This window comes from Microcebus murinus, chromosome 15 (assembly GCF_040939455.1).
Source record: "Microcebus murinus isolate Inina chromosome 15, M.murinus_Inina_mat1.0, whole genome shotgun sequence".
Classification (NCBI taxonomy): Eukaryota; Metazoa; Chordata; class Mammalia; order Primates; family Cheirogaleidae; genus Microcebus; species Microcebus murinus.
The window spans coordinates 45,383,747-45,402,367 of record NC_134118.1 but is presented as its reverse complement, the minus strand read 5'-3'; the positions used below and the strand labels follow the sequence as shown (position 1 = coordinate 45,402,367).

The following is an 18,621-nucleotide window of genomic DNA, read 5'->3' as shown; positions in this document are numbered from 1 at the left end:
GTTTTTCCACTTTTCATTAATACTTTGAATTGCCAGGCTTTTAAAATTTGGCTTGTCTTATAAGTGTTAAATGATGTTCCACTGTGGTATTGGTTTGAATATTTTACATGCTATTTAGATTTCTTATTCTATAAAATCTTCTGTTCATGTCTTTTACCTATAATTCTTTTGGGTTGTTTGTAGTTGGCTAACTGAAATGGTAGTTCTCCATTTCTTCTGTACACAAATCTTTTGTCAGTTACATGGGTGTCAAACCTCATCCCCCTCATTTTGATTTGCCTTTTTATTTCATTTATAATACCTTTAGTCATGCTAAAGTTCTAAATTTTAATTTAGTTAGATAGATTATTCATTTTTTAAAAATTTGCTTTTTGTGTCTTAAGCAATCATTCCTATCATAAAGGCATTCTCATATAGTTTCTTATAATAGTTTTATATTTTTACTTTGTATATTTAGGTCTTTAATCCATCTGGAATTTATTTTTATGTGTGCTGTTAAATAAGGATCTAATTTTATTTTCCCCCATATGGATAGCTAACAGTAGTCGCTTCATTTACTGAACAATACCTCTCTTCTCACTAATGTTAGTATAAACTCTACCATTTACCAAGTATCCAAATGTAAGGGTCAGTATCTAGGCTTCTTCTTGAATTATATTGGCCTGTTTGATGACATCTGACTCTATACAGAATTGTTTTAATTATTAGATATTTATAATAAATAAAATATTTTTCCATTTGTGCTTAAAATGGTCTTGGCTTTTCATGGTTTTTTATTCATTCCTATGAATCTTAAGGAGAAATTAATCAAATTCCATTAAAAAAATCTCTGTCAGGATTTGATTTGAATTGCATTGAATTTATATTTCAGTTCCAGGTAGTTTTCATACCCCAAATTGTTTACTATAGTTTTGTTGTTTTATACAGATAACATTTTAGATTTACCCTATATAGTAAATAAATTGATTCCTCACTATTATTTTTATATTCCCTCTTTTCTTCTGAATTCCATTTTCACCTCCCTGAAATTCACCCTTTGGAATTCTTTCAGTGAGTGTCTGTGAATGGTAAAGATTCTTTGTCTGATTATTTCTTTATTTTGTCATCATCACTCTTTGTAGGGAATACTGGGACGTGCTACCCAGATCCCTCTTCGGTAAGGAAGGACATTTCTTGAGGTGCTGGAAGTGATGAAAGCTAACACAATTCAGCAACAGTCCCTCTTCAGGCACAGTCTAGCCCAAGGTTACACCATTTTCCTTTGGCAGCTCTTATCCAATGACTGAATGTCACAGGTGTATAATGGCCTAGCCCACTTGCCCTAACTCTAGACAACTTTGAAGGGACATCCCAGATTTGAAGCTGAGGCCCTCATAGAGACTACACTATAGGTCAACTCTTTCCTCTGTTCACTCCTGCTATTTATTCCACAGGTGGTGTTCCCAAAAGCATTCCCTAAGACACTCTCTATATTCCTCTCTGCCTCAGAATTTCTGGAGAAGCCAACCTAAAACAGTTGGTGCCAGGAGTGGTCCAAGCAAGTGGAGACTAAATTGTGACTTGTGACTTGAATCATAGGCCACCTGACTGTCAGTAACAACCTCCTCATTGGTGACAGGTGTAGGATAGACAGACCTTGGCACGAGGTAACAGTGCAGTAGTTAAAACTTACATCAGTAATGAATTAGGGTGGTATTCTAATGGAAGGTAATATACCGGTGGGTGAAATGTATAAGTCATTTGAAAAATATGAGGGAATAGTAACCTTAAGGACTGTGGCATTGACGGTTGCTACATTGATTTTTTGGGAATAGCAAAAAGGTTAGGAGTGGTTAATTAGCTATTAAAATCTACAAGTAAAATTCAAAAGGCCACTGAGGACTGAACTCTGATCTTTTTCTTTTGCTCAAAACTCCTTCCTATGGAGGCCAGCTGAGTCAGACTGACAAATGGTAAGGAGGCCAGCTGAGTCAGGCTGACAAATGGGAAATTCCAACTAAGCAGCTTTTGTTAACCAAATAAAGCAGTGGTTTACTTCCCAACCTGATTCCAATATAGCATTAACATCATCTACAAGATAAAAAGCCCCTATCTTAACTCGAGCATCCTAGCAGATGCCAATCTTAAACTTAAAACATTCTCCTGTCTGGACCTCCCAGAGTACTCACACCTTTATCTTAAATTAAGCATATACTTTCTGGTCTTTTTGATAAAGCCTAACTCTCTCAGACAATTGCCAGCCAAAGAATCTTTAAACCCACCTATAACCTGGTAAGCCCTCCTCCCACCTTCCAGATGCCCCATCTTTTTAGGCCAAACCAATGTATGCCTCTCATGTATTGATTTATGACTTTACCTGTAACTCTTGTCTCTCTGAAAACGTATAAAACCAAACTGTTACTCAGCCACAGTGAGCCCACTTGCTCAAGGCTTCTTGGGAATGGCTCCGGAACATGGTCCTCAAATTTGGTTCAGAATAAACTTCTTTCAAATATTTCAGGGTTTGGATTTTTCCATCCACACCACTTTGGCAGCAAATAAAGAGGCTTTTTAATCTCCTGCAGTGCTAAGGCAGAAAAAGCTGAGGAACAGGCCCAGCTCTTAACCATAAGAGTGGCAGAGCTCCAAAGGAGATTAACTAGAATTCCAGCTAGATCAGCTATGCCAAGGTTAAGGTGCTGATTGTAAAGAAAGAGACCTTGAAGCAGGGAAAGGACAGTCAGGTTTCTGTCAAAATCAGGCACAGCACACATTACAGGCAGAGCATGTGGGAGGATTTGTTCACCAAGGAATGGAATCCAAAGGGCACAATGGAAATAAACAGAAGTGGGTAGTAGAGATCTTCATCAGGCAACTGAAGGCACAGCTTGTGCAGCAACCAAGAAAAGGTGGGATGTGAAACTAGGAAGATGTAGATAATGGAAAGGTTTCCAAAAGAATTAGACAGGAAATGCTGTTTGAATCAAATGATTCAGCACAAGCCTGTGAATTCACTTTCCTCTTCCTTTTAGCTTTCTCCTTTTGCTGAAAAAATAAAATTCAGGAGGACTTCCCTCCATTTCCCTCCTTTTGCTTCTCAATTTTTCCTCCTCTTCCTGGCACCCCCTTCCTTCTCCTGCAATTCCTCAGCCTGGGAATGGGAACGCTGTCTCCCACTAGGGGGCGGGGCCGGGACGGAGCGAACGGAAGTGGGCGGGCCCCTTCCTGTCGACGTGTGCCGTAAGGACGCTGTGACGTAAGAGGACATCCGGTTCTTCTTCCAATGCCCGAAACCGTCAGCCAGCTTTCCTCGGTTTTAGTAGCTTCTTCTGGAGTCCTGGTCCACGAGTTGGATTTACTGCTGTCACAGGCCAGCCTCTCGCCATTCCCTGTCCCTCGGTCCCCGGAGTGAGTCCGGCCTCACCGCCAAAGTGAGCGAGGTCGGCCCGGAGCGCGCGCGAGGTAGGGTGTCCGGCGGACGGGTGACGTTTGTAGGTTCCCCGAGCCGCGTGGCGCCTCCGCCGTGTCTCATCTGGACACCCCGTCCACTCCACCGGGTCTTCTCACGCCAGGCTTTACTCCTAAGGGTGCAGTGACCCTGAGCTTGTTTCCTCTTCTGGCGACACGCCCAGTGTCCAGAAGAATTTGGTCGTTATTGGAAGAGGGCTTGAACCTATGTAAGGTTGAGAAAAGAGGTTCACTTTTTTTTTTTTTCATGTTTCCAGAAATAATTGGAGAAAAAAGAAATTGAGGCTTAAATTTCTCAGCGGATTCAAAAGACACCTAAGATAACTCAAAAAGTTCTTCCGCATGATCACCTCGTGTTTACTGATAACCTTGTGACTATTTTCTGAGCTCCTTTTGCCGGAGCTGCCCTCTAGATTGTGTCATTTTAAATATGGGAAGGGGGTGCCATAGTGGCTTCAACGTTAATTAAGTAACCACCTATTAAATCTCTTGACTGATCTGTCCCTATTTTTGAGAGGCTACCATACTGTCTGCCACCTGGTTTTTGATTGGGCATTCAATTCAGAAAACTTCAGTTTTGTAAGTGTGGTAGTTTTTTCAACTAAGTGATGAAAACCGGCTTTAAAGTCCTTGCTTTGATATAAATGGTGAATGTATACTCTTAAACATAAGCTTGACCCCTATGAAAACTCCTTGCTCACTACATGTAGAGAGAAGAGCAGCTTTCAGAGTCAAAGCAGCTAATATGTTTAATATCTTCAGAGAAAATGGTGTGACTTTGTAGTTAATGGTGTCATTTCCTATTAGATGTTTTATTTACATATTACATAGAAAAAATTAGACTTGATATATTTCAAATCTGGCAGCATCAGGTCACCTGAATGTGTAGCTCAAAAAAGTGACTTAAACTGGGTAAATTATGCACTTTTTTATGGTTTCTTGTTAATGATATATGCCTAAGTTTTTAAAGAGGTGCAGAATACTTAACATCAAATAAACTTTTTTCTTAGTGGGAAAGGAAAACTTTGGCTTTTAGGATAAATTTTTTTTGATGTTTACCTTTTTTAGAATTGTTTGGTAATGCATGTAAGTGCCTAATTTTAAAAGTCATCTACTTTATTTGGAATAATGTGTGCTTAACGTTTCATATAGGTTTAAAGCATGCTTAACCGTCAAATTGACAGTTGAGTTTAAAATTTAATGAGAATGAAACCCCTTTGGTATGCTATTTCTTGGTGTATTAAAATAGTAAATGCAGTCAAGCAATGTTTCTGTTTTTTGTGTAGAAATAGAGGAAAATGCCTAAAAAAAAGACTGGTGCGAGGAAGAAGGCTGAGAACCGCCGGGAACGTGAAAAACAACTAAGAGCATCAAGAAGCACTATAGATTTAGCTAAACACCCATGTAATGCTTCAATGGTAACAGCTTTTTTTGTTGTTGTTGTTGTTAATATCGGTTGATAGTTTAAAAACTATATAGAATTTTATCTGAAATACATCTGAATTAATTTGCAATGAATACAGTGTTGTATTTATTACTGAATTTGAAATCCATGTTAGAAGCATACCTGTTGTTTTTACTAACACAGAGTATAGTAATTTTTGTGTGATCTATAATATTTATAAAACCTAGCATATTACCTTACATACTGTTGGTAATAGATGTTAAACAAGAAAAGATAATAGAAACTGACATTTTCCAGCTTCTCTAATGCCTTAACTCAATTTGTCTTATTAGTTGAGTTCTCATCACAATTCTTAACTCATTTGATTTCTCTTCTCTGAACTTTCTATTTTTCTTGACATCTCTTTTGGCTTCTCGTTCTTTTACCTTACATGCCCGTGCCGAGTTGGTTTTTCTTGATGATCTCCGGGCTGCATTGAATGGTGAAAGTTATGAAAAAGCAAATGATTATTAGGTCATCATTACCTCTTTCTTTTCTTTGACCCTATTTCTCTGCGTTATTACACTTCTCCCTATTTTCACTCCTCTCTGCTTTTTCTATTCTCACTCTTCGTCTATTTCCCCCCTTCTTTTGTTTCATCAAACATATATGAAATGTTTAATGTGACTTAATTTAACAAGTGTTTATTGTGCACCTGCTCTGTGCTGGTACTATTTTAGGCACTGTGATAGATACATAGGTGAATTACATGGTCCCTATTTCCACAAACTTATAGCTCAGTTGTGTTGTGTATTACTTAGGACGTATTTGTTTATAAATGACAGAAATCCAATTTAGGCTGGTGCAGTTGTTCATGCCTGTAATCCTAGCACTCTGGGAGGCCTAGGTGGGAGAATCACTTGAGGTCAGGAGTTGGAGACCAGCCTGAGTAAGAGCAAGACCCCATTTCTACTGAAAATAGAAAAATTAGCTGGACGTGGTGGCAAGTACCTGTAGTCCCACCCACTCCAGAGGCTGAGGCAGGAGCATTGCTTGAGCCCAGAAGTTTGAGGTTGCTCTGAGCTAGGCTGATGCCATGGCAAGCTAGCGTGGGCAAGCTCAGTGAGACTATCTCAAAAAAAAAAAAAGAAATCTAATTTAAATAACCTTAGGGAAAAATAGTTTATTGAATAAATAATGGAATAACTCATGTATGAGAAGGGGATGATAAACTGGAACTTGGGGACAACTGGAACCTGATACCTGACATATCTCACATCACAAATTGTTCTCAGAGAAGGGCTTGCGCCTGTGCCCATCCCAGGACTAACATTTATTGTGTGGTGGGCGATAGTGAGCACAGATGTGACAGTGGGGACTCCCTTCTGTGTGTCAGAGTCCTTTCCAGAGGAGGAAGATGCTGGGCACACAGAACAATAAATGACTGGCGTGCATAAATATACATAATGACGTCTAGGTTTTGGTTAAGTGCTTCAATAAAGGTACAATATATTTGTTAGGACTCAGAGGTGATAAAGTTGAGTGTGTGTGGAGGGAGTACAGTTCACAGAGAAGATGGGATTATCACCAGAATAGCCAACAGGCAGAGTATGTATGAAGAGGGACTTCTCAGGGAAAAAGTATTAGAATAAGTAAAGGGCATGGAGAAGAGAGAGTGTAAGACATATCTGGGGAATGGCTGACCATTAGTCACTTGAATCTAAAGAGTATAGGCCAGAAAGATTTGGAAAGTGGTTAGGGACCAGATTGTGGAGAGCTTTTAAAACCATGTTTTGGAATCTAGATTTTCTGGGAGGTTAATTATTTTGTATTCTCTGCTGTTTCTTGTGTTTATTATGTAGTATTTGATTCCTTGTAAAACAAACAAAAAACAAACTACCATTGTATTTAGCCTCGTTTGTGATAATACACTTCTTCCTCTAGAGTGATATTCCTAGAGTATACCTTTGTTGCATACCTTTGTTATTGAAGTATGTGTAGATGCTTGTTGGAGGGTTTGGTGTAGTGTCTCTTAAATTTTAACATGAAAAACAGGCTATTCTTTATAATGCAAGTAAATTTGCAGTTTTCAGCCAACAGAAAAATTAATGTGATATTTTTACATATTACAGGAATGTGACAAGTGTCAGAGGTAAGTTTTATTTGTTTCTCTTTCTATCTATATGTAATAAAATAGTCCCTCTAACCCTTTATCTGATACTGACTATATTTTTTAAATTTTATTTTACATGACAAGGAGGCAGAAGAATAGAGCATTTTGCTATTTTTGTAATTCTGTACAGAAGTTACCAATTTGTGCACAGTGTGGTAAGTATATAATAACTAAGGACACATGCCTTTGTTTAGCACTTAATCAATTTGAACTTGCTTATTATTGCTTACAATGGTTATGGTTGCTTATAGAGTTACACCTGACCATTATAAAACACCATAAAATGTTATTTGGCTTACCAAAAAACTATCAGGTCTTTGTTTTGCCTCTTTGATGTAATGTTGGAAAATAATTAAGGTACAATTTAGATATAGGTTGCCAATAAGTTGTTTTATACATTAAAAGATCAGATTTCAGACTGATAACATTTGGTGATCCTGAATTTTTAATTATACCACCTTAGTCTTGTCAATATCTGTTTGTTTACTTTTTTAAATTTCTAAATTTCGATTCCTGCTGATACTGCCTGCAGTCTATTAGACCATTGGGAATAATTTTATTCTACATTATTATTATTATTCCATTTTTATTCCACCGGTGCTAATTTTGTAATCAGTAGTTTTTTTGTTTCATGCTTACCATATGATTCTTGAATTTCCTCACATGTGTTCACAAGTGATTTAAGTAGAATTCCTCAGTCATGCACCCATTTCCCAGGTACAAATGGAAACTTTTACTGTAAAATGATTATTTGAAATAAAACTAAATTGTAGCAAGATTGGTGTTTCCTAAATAGTCTTTCACAGACTATCTGAGATAGTAATAGGTATTTCTTGAAAAATATATACATTTTAGAAATACTGTGTGCTTCCTTCTCTCATTCTCATCTGGAAGATTTCTATTACATATTTATATGTTAAAAGTTGTAAAGACCTTCAGTGAAGATATCTGTTCACTCTAGAACTCCAGATTTACCCCTGCCACTGGTATATCCACTTAAATGTGTTTATGTATGATAGTACTACAGAAAATTAGTAATTTTAGGGCTCCAGTCCCTAAATATTTTTAGTGTAGTTTTAGCTTTCAAAGAAGGTATCTTTTTTAGTTCTACAATTAATGAAAAAGAGAAAGCTGGCCTAGATGGAACACTCATCTGCCAGTTTTTATATCCTTATTTTAGAAAGGTAAATGAATGTAGAGTGAGAAAATTGATTTTGTGGAAGATTAAGAGATGGGATCTTGCTAGGACCTTCCTATATTTTCAGCGTCACTGGGCTTGAATTTTGTAGTGCCATACATGGGTGCCTTTCACACTTACTGATTCTTATTCTGGATGTTAGACATGGAACAGTTGGGTCGCTGCTGTCTCTCATTTCCAGCTGCTTCTCATTTCCAGTTTGTCTTTCTTCCCATTTTCTATCCTCTAAATTTGTTCCTCAGGAAATCAAGATAATGGAACATTTAGCATCTTCTGTTTCTTAGAGTTTCAGATGGATCATTAAAGTGTCATCATTAACTCTCAAATAGTATCTGATAAGCAAATTTTATAACAGTGTTTTGGGTTGGTAATATAATTTGCTGCTAGATCAGAGCTTGAGTAGCTATGTTGTGATGTCACTATATTCTTGTTTTTGTGTTTACTTGGACATGATTTCAAAATTCTGTTGGAAAAATGTTTACCTGGGGGCTATGTTTATAAATTTTTATGTATGGATAAAATTAAATGAATCAGATAAATTGCATAGTCCTTATTTGGTTTGTCTTGAGGTATTCTGTGGAAAGAAATAAGTGATAACTTTAAATCATACTGTTATTGTTAATTATAAAATGTGAAATTCATTTTAAAGCATTTCTTTCTTGTTTTCTAGTTTCTTTTTTTTGTTTGTTTTAGCATATTATGGGGGTACAAGTGTTAAGGTTACTTATATTGCCCATGCCCCCCTTGCCCCTCAAATAAGAGCTTCAAGCATGTCCATCCCCCAAACGTTGCACATCTTACTCGTTGTGGTTGTTTTGATTTATCTGAAAATTCGTAAGATTTGAAACCGTTAAAATGATCATTAGATTATAAAGCATAGCTTACAATTTCTGATTTTAGTACAAACATGAATTAGCATATAAATTACTTTATTATATAGTTCATTTTTACAGATTTATTAATAAATTTCTAATCTCAAAAGATCTCACTCAGGTAATGAGATCTCAGCTATATCCATTTTCTCTTTTTAGTAAACTACACTGGTTTCATTCCATTTGTTTTTAAATTATTTCTACAGGAACTTGGGCTAGATGAAAAGGGAAATTTGTGAATACTTACACTTCTCCCATTCTAAGGGGAAATCTGAGGATGCAAATAGAAGATATCCAGAAAATCACATTTCTAGAATTCATAGAAAATATAGAATTTATGTTATTGTACTACTTTGGAAGACTAACAGTGCATATTTTTTTCTTTATTAGGGAAAACAAAGTGCATGATGAAGTCGTCAGATTGTGTCATAAAGCATGCTGGTGTATACAGTACTGGCCTTGCAATGGTGGTAAGCTTCTTGTCATTATCTCTTGGGATAGTGCTTTTCCAAGGATAAGAAAAAGTCATTCTGTTTAATGGTTATGTTTTTCTAAATATCAGTACTTTGTCCCTTGTTCGCAGTTAACTGGATTATCTGTGGCATGCTTTTTATATGATTTTCCCTGTTACCCATTTGTTTCTATCTGTTTCTTATTGGGAAACTTATTGACCTAAATTGACCTAAACAAAAATTCATTTCTCAGTGGGACCTTTCTAATGTGTCTTAACCAGACACCATAAATCATCATTTACTATACTGAAAGCCCTGCTTAACCAAACATTCAAGCCTTTTGTTAAATAAGCAACTTAGTTCCAAAAGAACCTAGGATTAAAAATTTTCTTTAAGGCTTTACATTTCAAAAAAGTGTATGTATTTGAAATGTAATCGCTTCATTACAATGAGGGTTTTTCTAAGAAAATCCAATAAAAATAATAGGATTTTCTAATGCATTTTGTTTTTTTACTGAAATATATATTTTTTTAAATATGACTTAACCAGTATATTCTGTTGTGTGATTTATGCTTCAGTTTCAAATTTTAGTCCTTGAAGAAAGTAATACTATTTTTGGGTCAAATGGAATATTTTATTTATGGTAAATTTCCAAGGACATATAATCTATCATGAAGCAGACCTTTATGTGGTACATTTCATGTGTGCATATTTTATAGAAGCAAGGAGCCAGAATTATTATCTTTCGAATTCCGTTTTTCTTAAAATTGTCAGTGTTATCTTTATTCAAAAACCCTTTCAACTTTCCTTGGTAGCTTATTTAAATTTATCAAATTATTTTTTTTAATTTGAATTCACTGTGTTGTATGAATGTGAATGATTTCTTCTTATATAAGAAGACTTTAAATAGAGTCATTTGTTATAAATTCTAGATAAGCAGTTTTCTGGATATCTTCTCTTTGCCTACCCAAATTCCCCCTGAGAATGGGAGGAGAATAACATCTGGGTGTTTATTCTCCCATCTCACTCCCTTCCAGGTTATCCTGTTTTGGTTATGTCCTTTTCCTAAGGGCCACGGTTCCTCCCTGTATGGCTAGGTAGTCCTTTCCTGCTTGTCCTAAGCCCTTCCTTGTCCTTTGTAAATTATCTCTTTTAAACTCTCCTAGATTACCTACTTTGAGAGAATCATCTCTGTTGCTAGAACCCTGGCTGATCCAGGAGATATAGTTGAGGATTTGCTAGCTATACTGCTAGCCCATATTTAAAAGCCAAAAAACATTTTCCTATTTGCTGTTTCCTACTTTTGTTACAAAGCCTTGAATAGTAGAATGCTGAATTGAGATTCTAAAGACCTGGATTTAAATCTCAGCTCAGCTGTAATCCAACTCTGGGACTTGGGTTTAGTCTTGGTCCTCACATTTTTTATTTATAAAGGAAACATCATTTAGTCCTACTCTTTTAAGAGTCTTTATAGCTCTTAATATTCTGTAGGTGTCAATGTGTTAATGAAACATATATTCTTATTGTCTGATCTTGATATAGAATTGGAAAGTCTTGCCTTGTAGTTTAGTTCCATATATTTTACTTGATTTTTTTCCACAAAGATATATAATAATGATTTAAAGCATAAATTGCCATAAGATAAAAGAAGCTTACAGAAATTCAGTATTTTCTCAGTTATTCTAGAAAAGCTATGTGATAAATTACACTGATAAAAAGGAATTTTCTTAAATTAGAACTAATAGTATTTAAAAATTCAGTTTAGTTACAAGAATTGCTGTAGACAAGAAAGCCTAAACCAGGGGTCCTTAAACAGGGGGCCAGTTCACTGTCTCTCAGACCACTGGAGGGCTGTTGGAGAGTGCAGCGCACATTCCACACATGCGCACTGTGGGCCCTGGACCAGTCGGCTACTGAGCAGGACAGGCAGTGGTGGCAAAAACACCTGGCAGGCTGGTCCTCGGTGGGCCGCCCCATGTGGCCCGCATGCTGTAGTTTGAGGAAGCCTGGCTAAACTATAGGTTCCAAACTTCATTTGAATTAGAATTTGTTTTGAAGGCAACACTTCCAGCTCCTTGTCTTAATTTAATAATATTAGGGTACTTAGGGTATAGTTCCCCTTTACATCTTTTTCTTTTGATTTATAGCTAAGTTTTATATATTATGGATAGCTGTTGGTCAAGTTGTTTTTCAGAAAATCCTTTTTATTTTTGGTTTAGAATAAATAAAATATTTTCTTTAATGAAGCTGCCCACTATCATTCGGGGTTGATAAATTGTGAAATGTATACAATTTTGATGGTTGCTGTGGTTGAACAATGTTGGTCAAGTGACAATGATTACGTTTCTTGTTCCTTTGCTTCAGGGCGCGATATGTGACTTCTGTGAAGCTTGGGTTTGCCATGGTAGGAAATGTCTCAGTACACATGCCTGTGCCTGCCCTCTTACTGATGCTGAGTGTGTTGAATGTGAACGAGGTGTATGGGACCATGGTGAGTCATTAGACACAAGTAATGAGCTTTGTTTTAGTGAAGGCTGACTTTTAAGCATTCTGAATGCTATTTTTGAGATTGTTTTTTAAGGGGGAAAGGATATTGTTAGTCTTAACTACTGGTACTGTTTGGATTAGCAGTTTAGTTGGAAAAGGGATTTATACTAGCAGTAATAGTCAATGTTAGTATTATTTGCCTAAGTAGGTAGGAATGGAAATTAAGGGGAAGCAGGTAGTCCCCTTGAGTACTGTGAGTATTATATAAGTAGCCAGGGCATAGCAGGAGTCCACTTTTTCATGGTTTAATTTCAAATACTTCAACAGTTTTCACATTTTAGCTTTTACCAGAATAAAAATTGCTGTGTAATTTTGGTATACCTTTCAAGTAACTTTCCATCTCTTCTCAGAAGTTTTCTAGATCCAAATTTTTTAAATTAAAATTTATCATATTTACATTTTGGTTTTTGTTTTTTAATTTAATAGGAGGCAGAATATTCAGTTGTTCTTTTTGCCATAACTTTCTCTGTGAAGATGATCAATTTGAGCATCAAGCCAGCTGCCAGGTTTTAGAGGCAGAAACATTTAAATGTAAGTTTTTTTATATTAAATATTCTTTATACCCAAGATTCTGAATAGTATAATTATTAAATTTAATGAAAAAGGAGTCAAGCTTTTTTATGTAGCCTCTTACGAACTGTACTTTAAATCAGTATCTATTTTCTGTTTCTAGAGAAAACTCAGAACATGTAGCCCTGAATTTTTCAACAGGGATGCTAGTGGTATATTGGTGGGGTCAGTTCTTCATTTTGTAGGCTTAAACAGGAATGGCAGGACTTAGTGTTCCTTGTTCAGTGTACCAAATATTATTCTTCAAGTTATTGTAATAGCCAGCATCACCCTTTCTCTTCCCTTCTTATTTCCATATGCCCTCAAGCAGGTGATACCACCCTAAGTTTGTTCCTGCTAGTTGGTTCCAGTGATTCTTAGATAGGAGTGTGCATTAGAAATAATTGTAGAGGTTTTAAAAAAAATCCAGGTGCCCATGCCTCGTCCCTGGAGATTCTGTCTTTAAGTCTGTGGTGGGTGCCAGCCATCTGTATTTAACCTGCACATACAATTCTCGTGTATTTTCCAGTTGAGAACCAGTGTTATTGACTGGGTTAATAGTGTCATCTTTATGGATAATTTCTTTCTCAAAAGGTTAATTGAAATCAGAATCCATATAAAGCAGTAGTATGTGGTACCTGGCCCTTAGAAAGCCCTTATTAAATAGTAGTTAACATCATAGGAAAAAGACTGAAATTCCCCAAATAGTCTCCTCCTTTAATTTGGTTCTTGTTCTGGAATGAAATGCTAATTCCTATACTCATCTAAAAATTTAAAGATCATAAATCATCTATCTGAGATACACAACACATCACATATACCATACACACTATACGTATATAATTCTTGCAATATGTATAAGATTCTCAAAGATTAAAAGAGTATTTAAAGTGTATAACATTTTTGAGCCTTTCTTAGCCTTCCATAGAATGTATAATATAAAAATTGGATTACTTTTATTGGAGGCATGGGGGTTTTACATGTTGTATAGCGTTTGAACCCAAAAGACAAGCAGCTGTGAGTGATAAGGCCATAATTCTATCACAGGCTTTTAGTGATTCAACAAAGACAAAGGAAAAATCTAAGAACCAAATAATGGATAGGATTTTAAGAGGAATCTCTTTCCCACAGGTGTTTCATGCAATCGGCTTGGTCAACATTCATGTCTCCGTTGTAAGGTATACTTACATATTTTTTCTTTTTAGATTTTTTTTAATCCCTTTACTCCTCCACCAGTCCTTGGATTATTTATAACTGTAATTAATCTGTAAGGGACCTTAAAGTTATGTAGTTTAATTCTTTTATTTTTGAGATTTTAGAATTGAAGTTAAAGCCTTAAGTGCCTTTCCAGTGGTCATCCAGTTGGCTAGTAGTAGAGTTGCCACTAGTGAACCTGTGTCTCTGGAATCCTGGCTCAGTGCTTTTTATATCTTATATTTATGGAGAACATTCTGACCAAAGTATAGAAGCATATTTTAATAAATATCAGAATGTTCTACTTAGAAGAGTTTGATTAAAATAAAGATTTCTATAATATTCTGTGTCCTTAGTCCTTGCCTCTAGCATTTCTGTTTGTCAAAGATCACTAAACAGATGCAGCCAGTTCACTTCCTCTCAGAAATGTTTCTTTGGTTCTTATTCTTATATTCCTAACCCCCTTTTTTTTTTTTTTGAGATAGTCTCGCTCTGTTGTCTGGGCTATCATGCTGTGGTGTCAGCCTAGTTCACAGCAACCTCAAACTCTTGGGCTCAGGTGATCCTCCTGCCTCAGCCTCCTGAGGAGCTGGGATTACAGGCCCACACCACCATGCCCAGCTAATTTTTTTTTCCCTTTTTTAGCAGAAACAGAGTCTCACTCTCACTCAGGCTGGTCTTGAACTCCTGATCTCAAGTGATCCTCCCGTCCCAGCTTCCCAGAGTACTAAGGTTATAGACATGAGCCACCACCCCCGGCCATATTCCTAACTCTTTTATTTCTCTCCCAGCTCTGCTCCAGTTTTACTAAATGGATTTCAGTTTATGGAGGTGTTCAAGCTCTTAAGCTTTCAAGCATTGTCTGCACTGTTTCCTCTACCTAGAACATTATTCCATCTTTGTTTGCCCTACTATATCCCCATTCTCCTTTGGATCTCAGCTAAGACTTTGTCTCCCAAGAATCCTTTCCTGAATCCCATGCCTGGCTTAGCACCCCTCCTATGTTCTCTTTCTGTGCTTAATGTCTTGTGTTAATAATTGCCTCTTCCCTGTCTCTGTTCCCAGACCATATACTCCGTGAGTAAATAGGCTGTGTTCACCATTATTTCATCATCATTTGTGAATACTCAAGTATTTATGAATGGCTAAATGTGCCTACATTTCATATTCTGTGTATAGTTAGTCTTCCTTGTGTTAGATCATGGTTCAGAAGAGTACTGGCAAAAACCATTTTCCTTAAGAAATTGAAATGAGGACTATGACTGGTCCCAACAAAAACTTTAAAATTTTTATTTATTTACTTTATTTTGCTTATCTTATATAGGCTTGTTTCTGTGATGATCATACAAGGAGCAAGGTGTTTAAGCAAGAAAAAGGAAAACGGCCTCCTTGCCCTAAATGTGGACATGAAACTCAGGAGACTAAGGATCTTAGCATGTCAAGTAAGGCTCTTCTTAAAATACCAATGGAGTGATTTTGCTTTAATGCTTAGACAAAGCATATCTTTTTTTCTCCATTCCATCCATTCATCTTATTACTTCTTCGTGTTTGAGAAGATGAATGTGTTCTCTTAAGCAAGTGCAATTTTATAGCCTAGGAAAATATGTGGGTAAAATTTTTCAATTTAACTTAAGAAATATACTAGTATTCACTTTGATACTTGATATATGCCTTAGTTAATGACAGTGAATACTGAAATTTAAGATTAAAAAAAGTGATGTTTTTGTTTTTGTTGAGGCTTCCTTTTTAAATAATTAAGTGGCTATAAATTTTTAATATTCAAGTGGTAGTAATCTTCAGTACTTGAGAATCAGATTCATTCAGAAACTGTTCTTAGGTGTGTGGTATTTGAGCAGCTGTTTTTATGTAATATATTACTACTATAGGAAGTTGTATTATATAACTTTTTTATGAAAGAGTAAGACTACTACAAACATGGTTATAGCAATGTAGCTCACAGTCTTGTTAAAGAAAAATTTGACTTTTTAACAGAATGGTACCATAATTCTAAATAACTGACAGCACTTTCTTTAATCAAAGATGTAGCTGCATAATGCAGTGATTTTTGCAACTAAAAGACTGGCGATTTTGCTGATCTTCTGCACTAAACTTTAACTATTAAGGTAGAAGAAATGAAAGCCTTTGTTTTTCATGGCATCTGCATTATAAAATAACTGTTTTAAGAAAAATGTAGGGGTAGGAAATCAACTCTGTTGTGTGATTTATGTGATTTGAAAATAAATTTGTCATTAACCAAACAAAAGGTATTTTAGTTTTTAATATGCCTTATTATCTTTGGAGTTTTCTGTTGGTCTAATTTTGTTTTTTAAGTTTAATGAAATGACATTGTAATCTTTATTATTTGTTACAATGTGTATATAGACTTACTACATGAGAAAATTAGTAAAATATAATATAGTTTTTCATTTGGGAATAAAGCAGCCAGTAAAGTTCATGTAATTGTATATATGGTAGAGAAAAATGAGTATGTAGAGAATTGGACCTAAGAAAATGCCATGTACATGTCTGTCTTTTGTAGCACGCTCCCTGAAATTTGGCAGGCAGACTGGAGCCGAAGAGGGAGATGGAGCATCTGGGTATGATGCTTATTGGAAGAACCTTTCATCTGACAAGTATGGTGATCCTGGGTACCACGAAGAGGAGGAGGATGAATATGAAGCAGAGGATGATGAAGAGGAAGAAGATGAAAGCAGAAAGGATTCAGATACTGAGTCATCAGATTTGTTTACTAATTTGAATTTAGGAAGGACCTATGCCAGTGGCTATGCTCACTATGAGGAACAAGACAACTAGGAGAGCTGCTTGCCTACTGGTGGCCATGTGCGAGAGGAGCAGGGATGTGTGTGGTGGATGAATGGTGTGTAGATGAGGAATTGTGTGTGGATGTTTAAAAGTACCATTGCTGAGCCTTGTGTGAAAGACTAGTTACACTTACTGGGCCAAGGAGTGGGGCATAGCATTTTTATAGGAACCAGTAATCAAGTTTATGTCATAAGAAAAATGAATTTCAAATAGTAAGATGTATATTGATCCAAGCAGTTGAAGCATCATGGAATTTGTTAACTGATTTCAGTAATCTAGTAGGTTTTGCCAATTAGATACATATATATAGGCTAAAGGAATAGAATGGTAATATATTTGTTTGAAATGAAATTGCTGTTTTTATTTAAGAAAACACTTCTTATAAATTCATCGTGTCTGATTTTGTAAAATGTGTTGGGTAAAACGGATTACCGTATTTTTCCCTTTTATGTCCACAGAAGGAAAATCATGTTACTATATTATAAATTTTCATTAAATATTCATGTTATCTTAAATAGTCATATATGTTTTAGCATTTGACTCATTCATCTTTCTTTACAATCCATGTCCTGAACCGTTCCTATTATTAATGCCTAAATGTATTGACAAAGATGATTACTCATCCGTTTTTCAGATACACAATATCAGAAATAGTAATATTACAGATGCTTTACCCAGGAAATTTCATTTCTCTTTGAATAAATCTAGTATTTCACTTACATACTTTTGATATTTTTATTTCTTGTTCCGTATTTTCAACTTAGTTTGGAAAGCATTCCGTTATTTTTTATAAACTGTTTCCTTCATTTTTTGCTAATATGGATAGCAGAAGTTAATTGTGTGGAATACACAAAGATAAGTAAGCCAGATCCCATCATTGATGACAGGTGGAGAACAGGCCCTGGCACAAGTTCTAATTGTTACAACTTACATTGGCAATGAATTATAATAGGATGGTGTGATTGTAGAAGAGAATGCATGGCTGGCATTTTAGATGTATGGAGTAAATTGTAGCTATGAGGATAATAGGGCTGGATGCCTATTGTTAAGCCATTGTTCAATAGAGATATAATGAACAGCTGAAGATGGTAAAAGGCAATGGAAAACCAGATGTGAAAGCCAGAGGGCTTCCAGTGGCATGTGAAAAAGCTTAATTGGGAGGTGCTGGACCTGAAGTGGGAAGAAATAGACTATACCCCAAAGGAACTGCAAGAATTGCCCAGCATATGCTGGGAAGAGCTGGGGGAGTATGCTTGAGACTGGAATCAGAGTGCTTAGGAGAGTTAGAACATAAAATTAGGGTGGAGTTTGATGGTAGCCCCCATATTGGGTCATTGGATTGCAGGAGAAGAGCTATCTTAAATTAAAGGCTTTAACACCCAGCTAGGATCCTGGGAGATGGTGTGAACTCATTATCAGGCTGGCTTCTAGAAGCATGGAAAAAGTAATGTCCCATTCTGAGCAAAGTTGAAATGCCAGGATCACTGACATAGTGCAGAAAAGGACTTAGGAGGTTGAGGGAAGTGGGTGTGCTGGAATGGATAGACTGTTTGGCTGGAGGATCCATCAGATGATTATGTTCCATGGGAAGGCTCAGTGGACACACCATTTGACAAGGCTATAGAGACATACACAGACGACAAGGCATAAGCATTCCCTAAAAAGTTTAGTGGTAGCTCTCTGTAGGCCAGTTCTAACAGTTGGAAAAAACAAGTCAGCTTGCTGATAGCAATCTGTGACAAGACTGGAAAATAGTGGCAAAAGTGGCAATCCCTAGCTTCCAGATTCAGGAGGTTGCAATTAACGTAATGACTATCAAAGTGAGAGCGGCCGGCAAGGGGACCTAACCTGGAAACAATTATGGAGAAGGTGAACACAACACAGCACCCTTAGGGGCAAAATAAATGGGCAGCCAGGAGTACTACTAGGTTTGTGCCATTAGACAAGGATGGATTACATGGAGACTGAGGGTGGTCACCTCT

The 18,621-nt window shown here is 36.3% G+C and overlaps 1 protein-coding gene across 1 annotated transcript; it reads left to right on the top strand.

The window, feature by feature from the left end:
* Window positions 1–3,220: 3,220 nt before the first annotated feature.
* On the top strand, window positions 3,221–17,366 carry ZNF330 (zinc finger protein 330). The gene is made up of 10 exons (XM_012783823.3): window positions 3,221–3,441; window positions 4,734–4,865; window positions 6,964–6,983; window positions 7,089–7,159; window positions 9,465–9,544; window positions 11,891–12,017; window positions 12,500–12,604; window positions 13,754–13,800; window positions 15,141–15,258; window positions 16,356–17,366. Exons 2-10 carry the CDS (start codon window positions 4,746–4,748, stop codon window positions 16,628–16,630), a joined length of 963 nt encoding a protein of 320 aa, XP_012639277.1. The 5' UTR covers window positions 3,221–3,441; window positions 4,734–4,745; the 3' UTR covers window positions 16,631–17,366.
* Window positions 17,367–18,621: the final 1,255 nt, after the last annotated feature.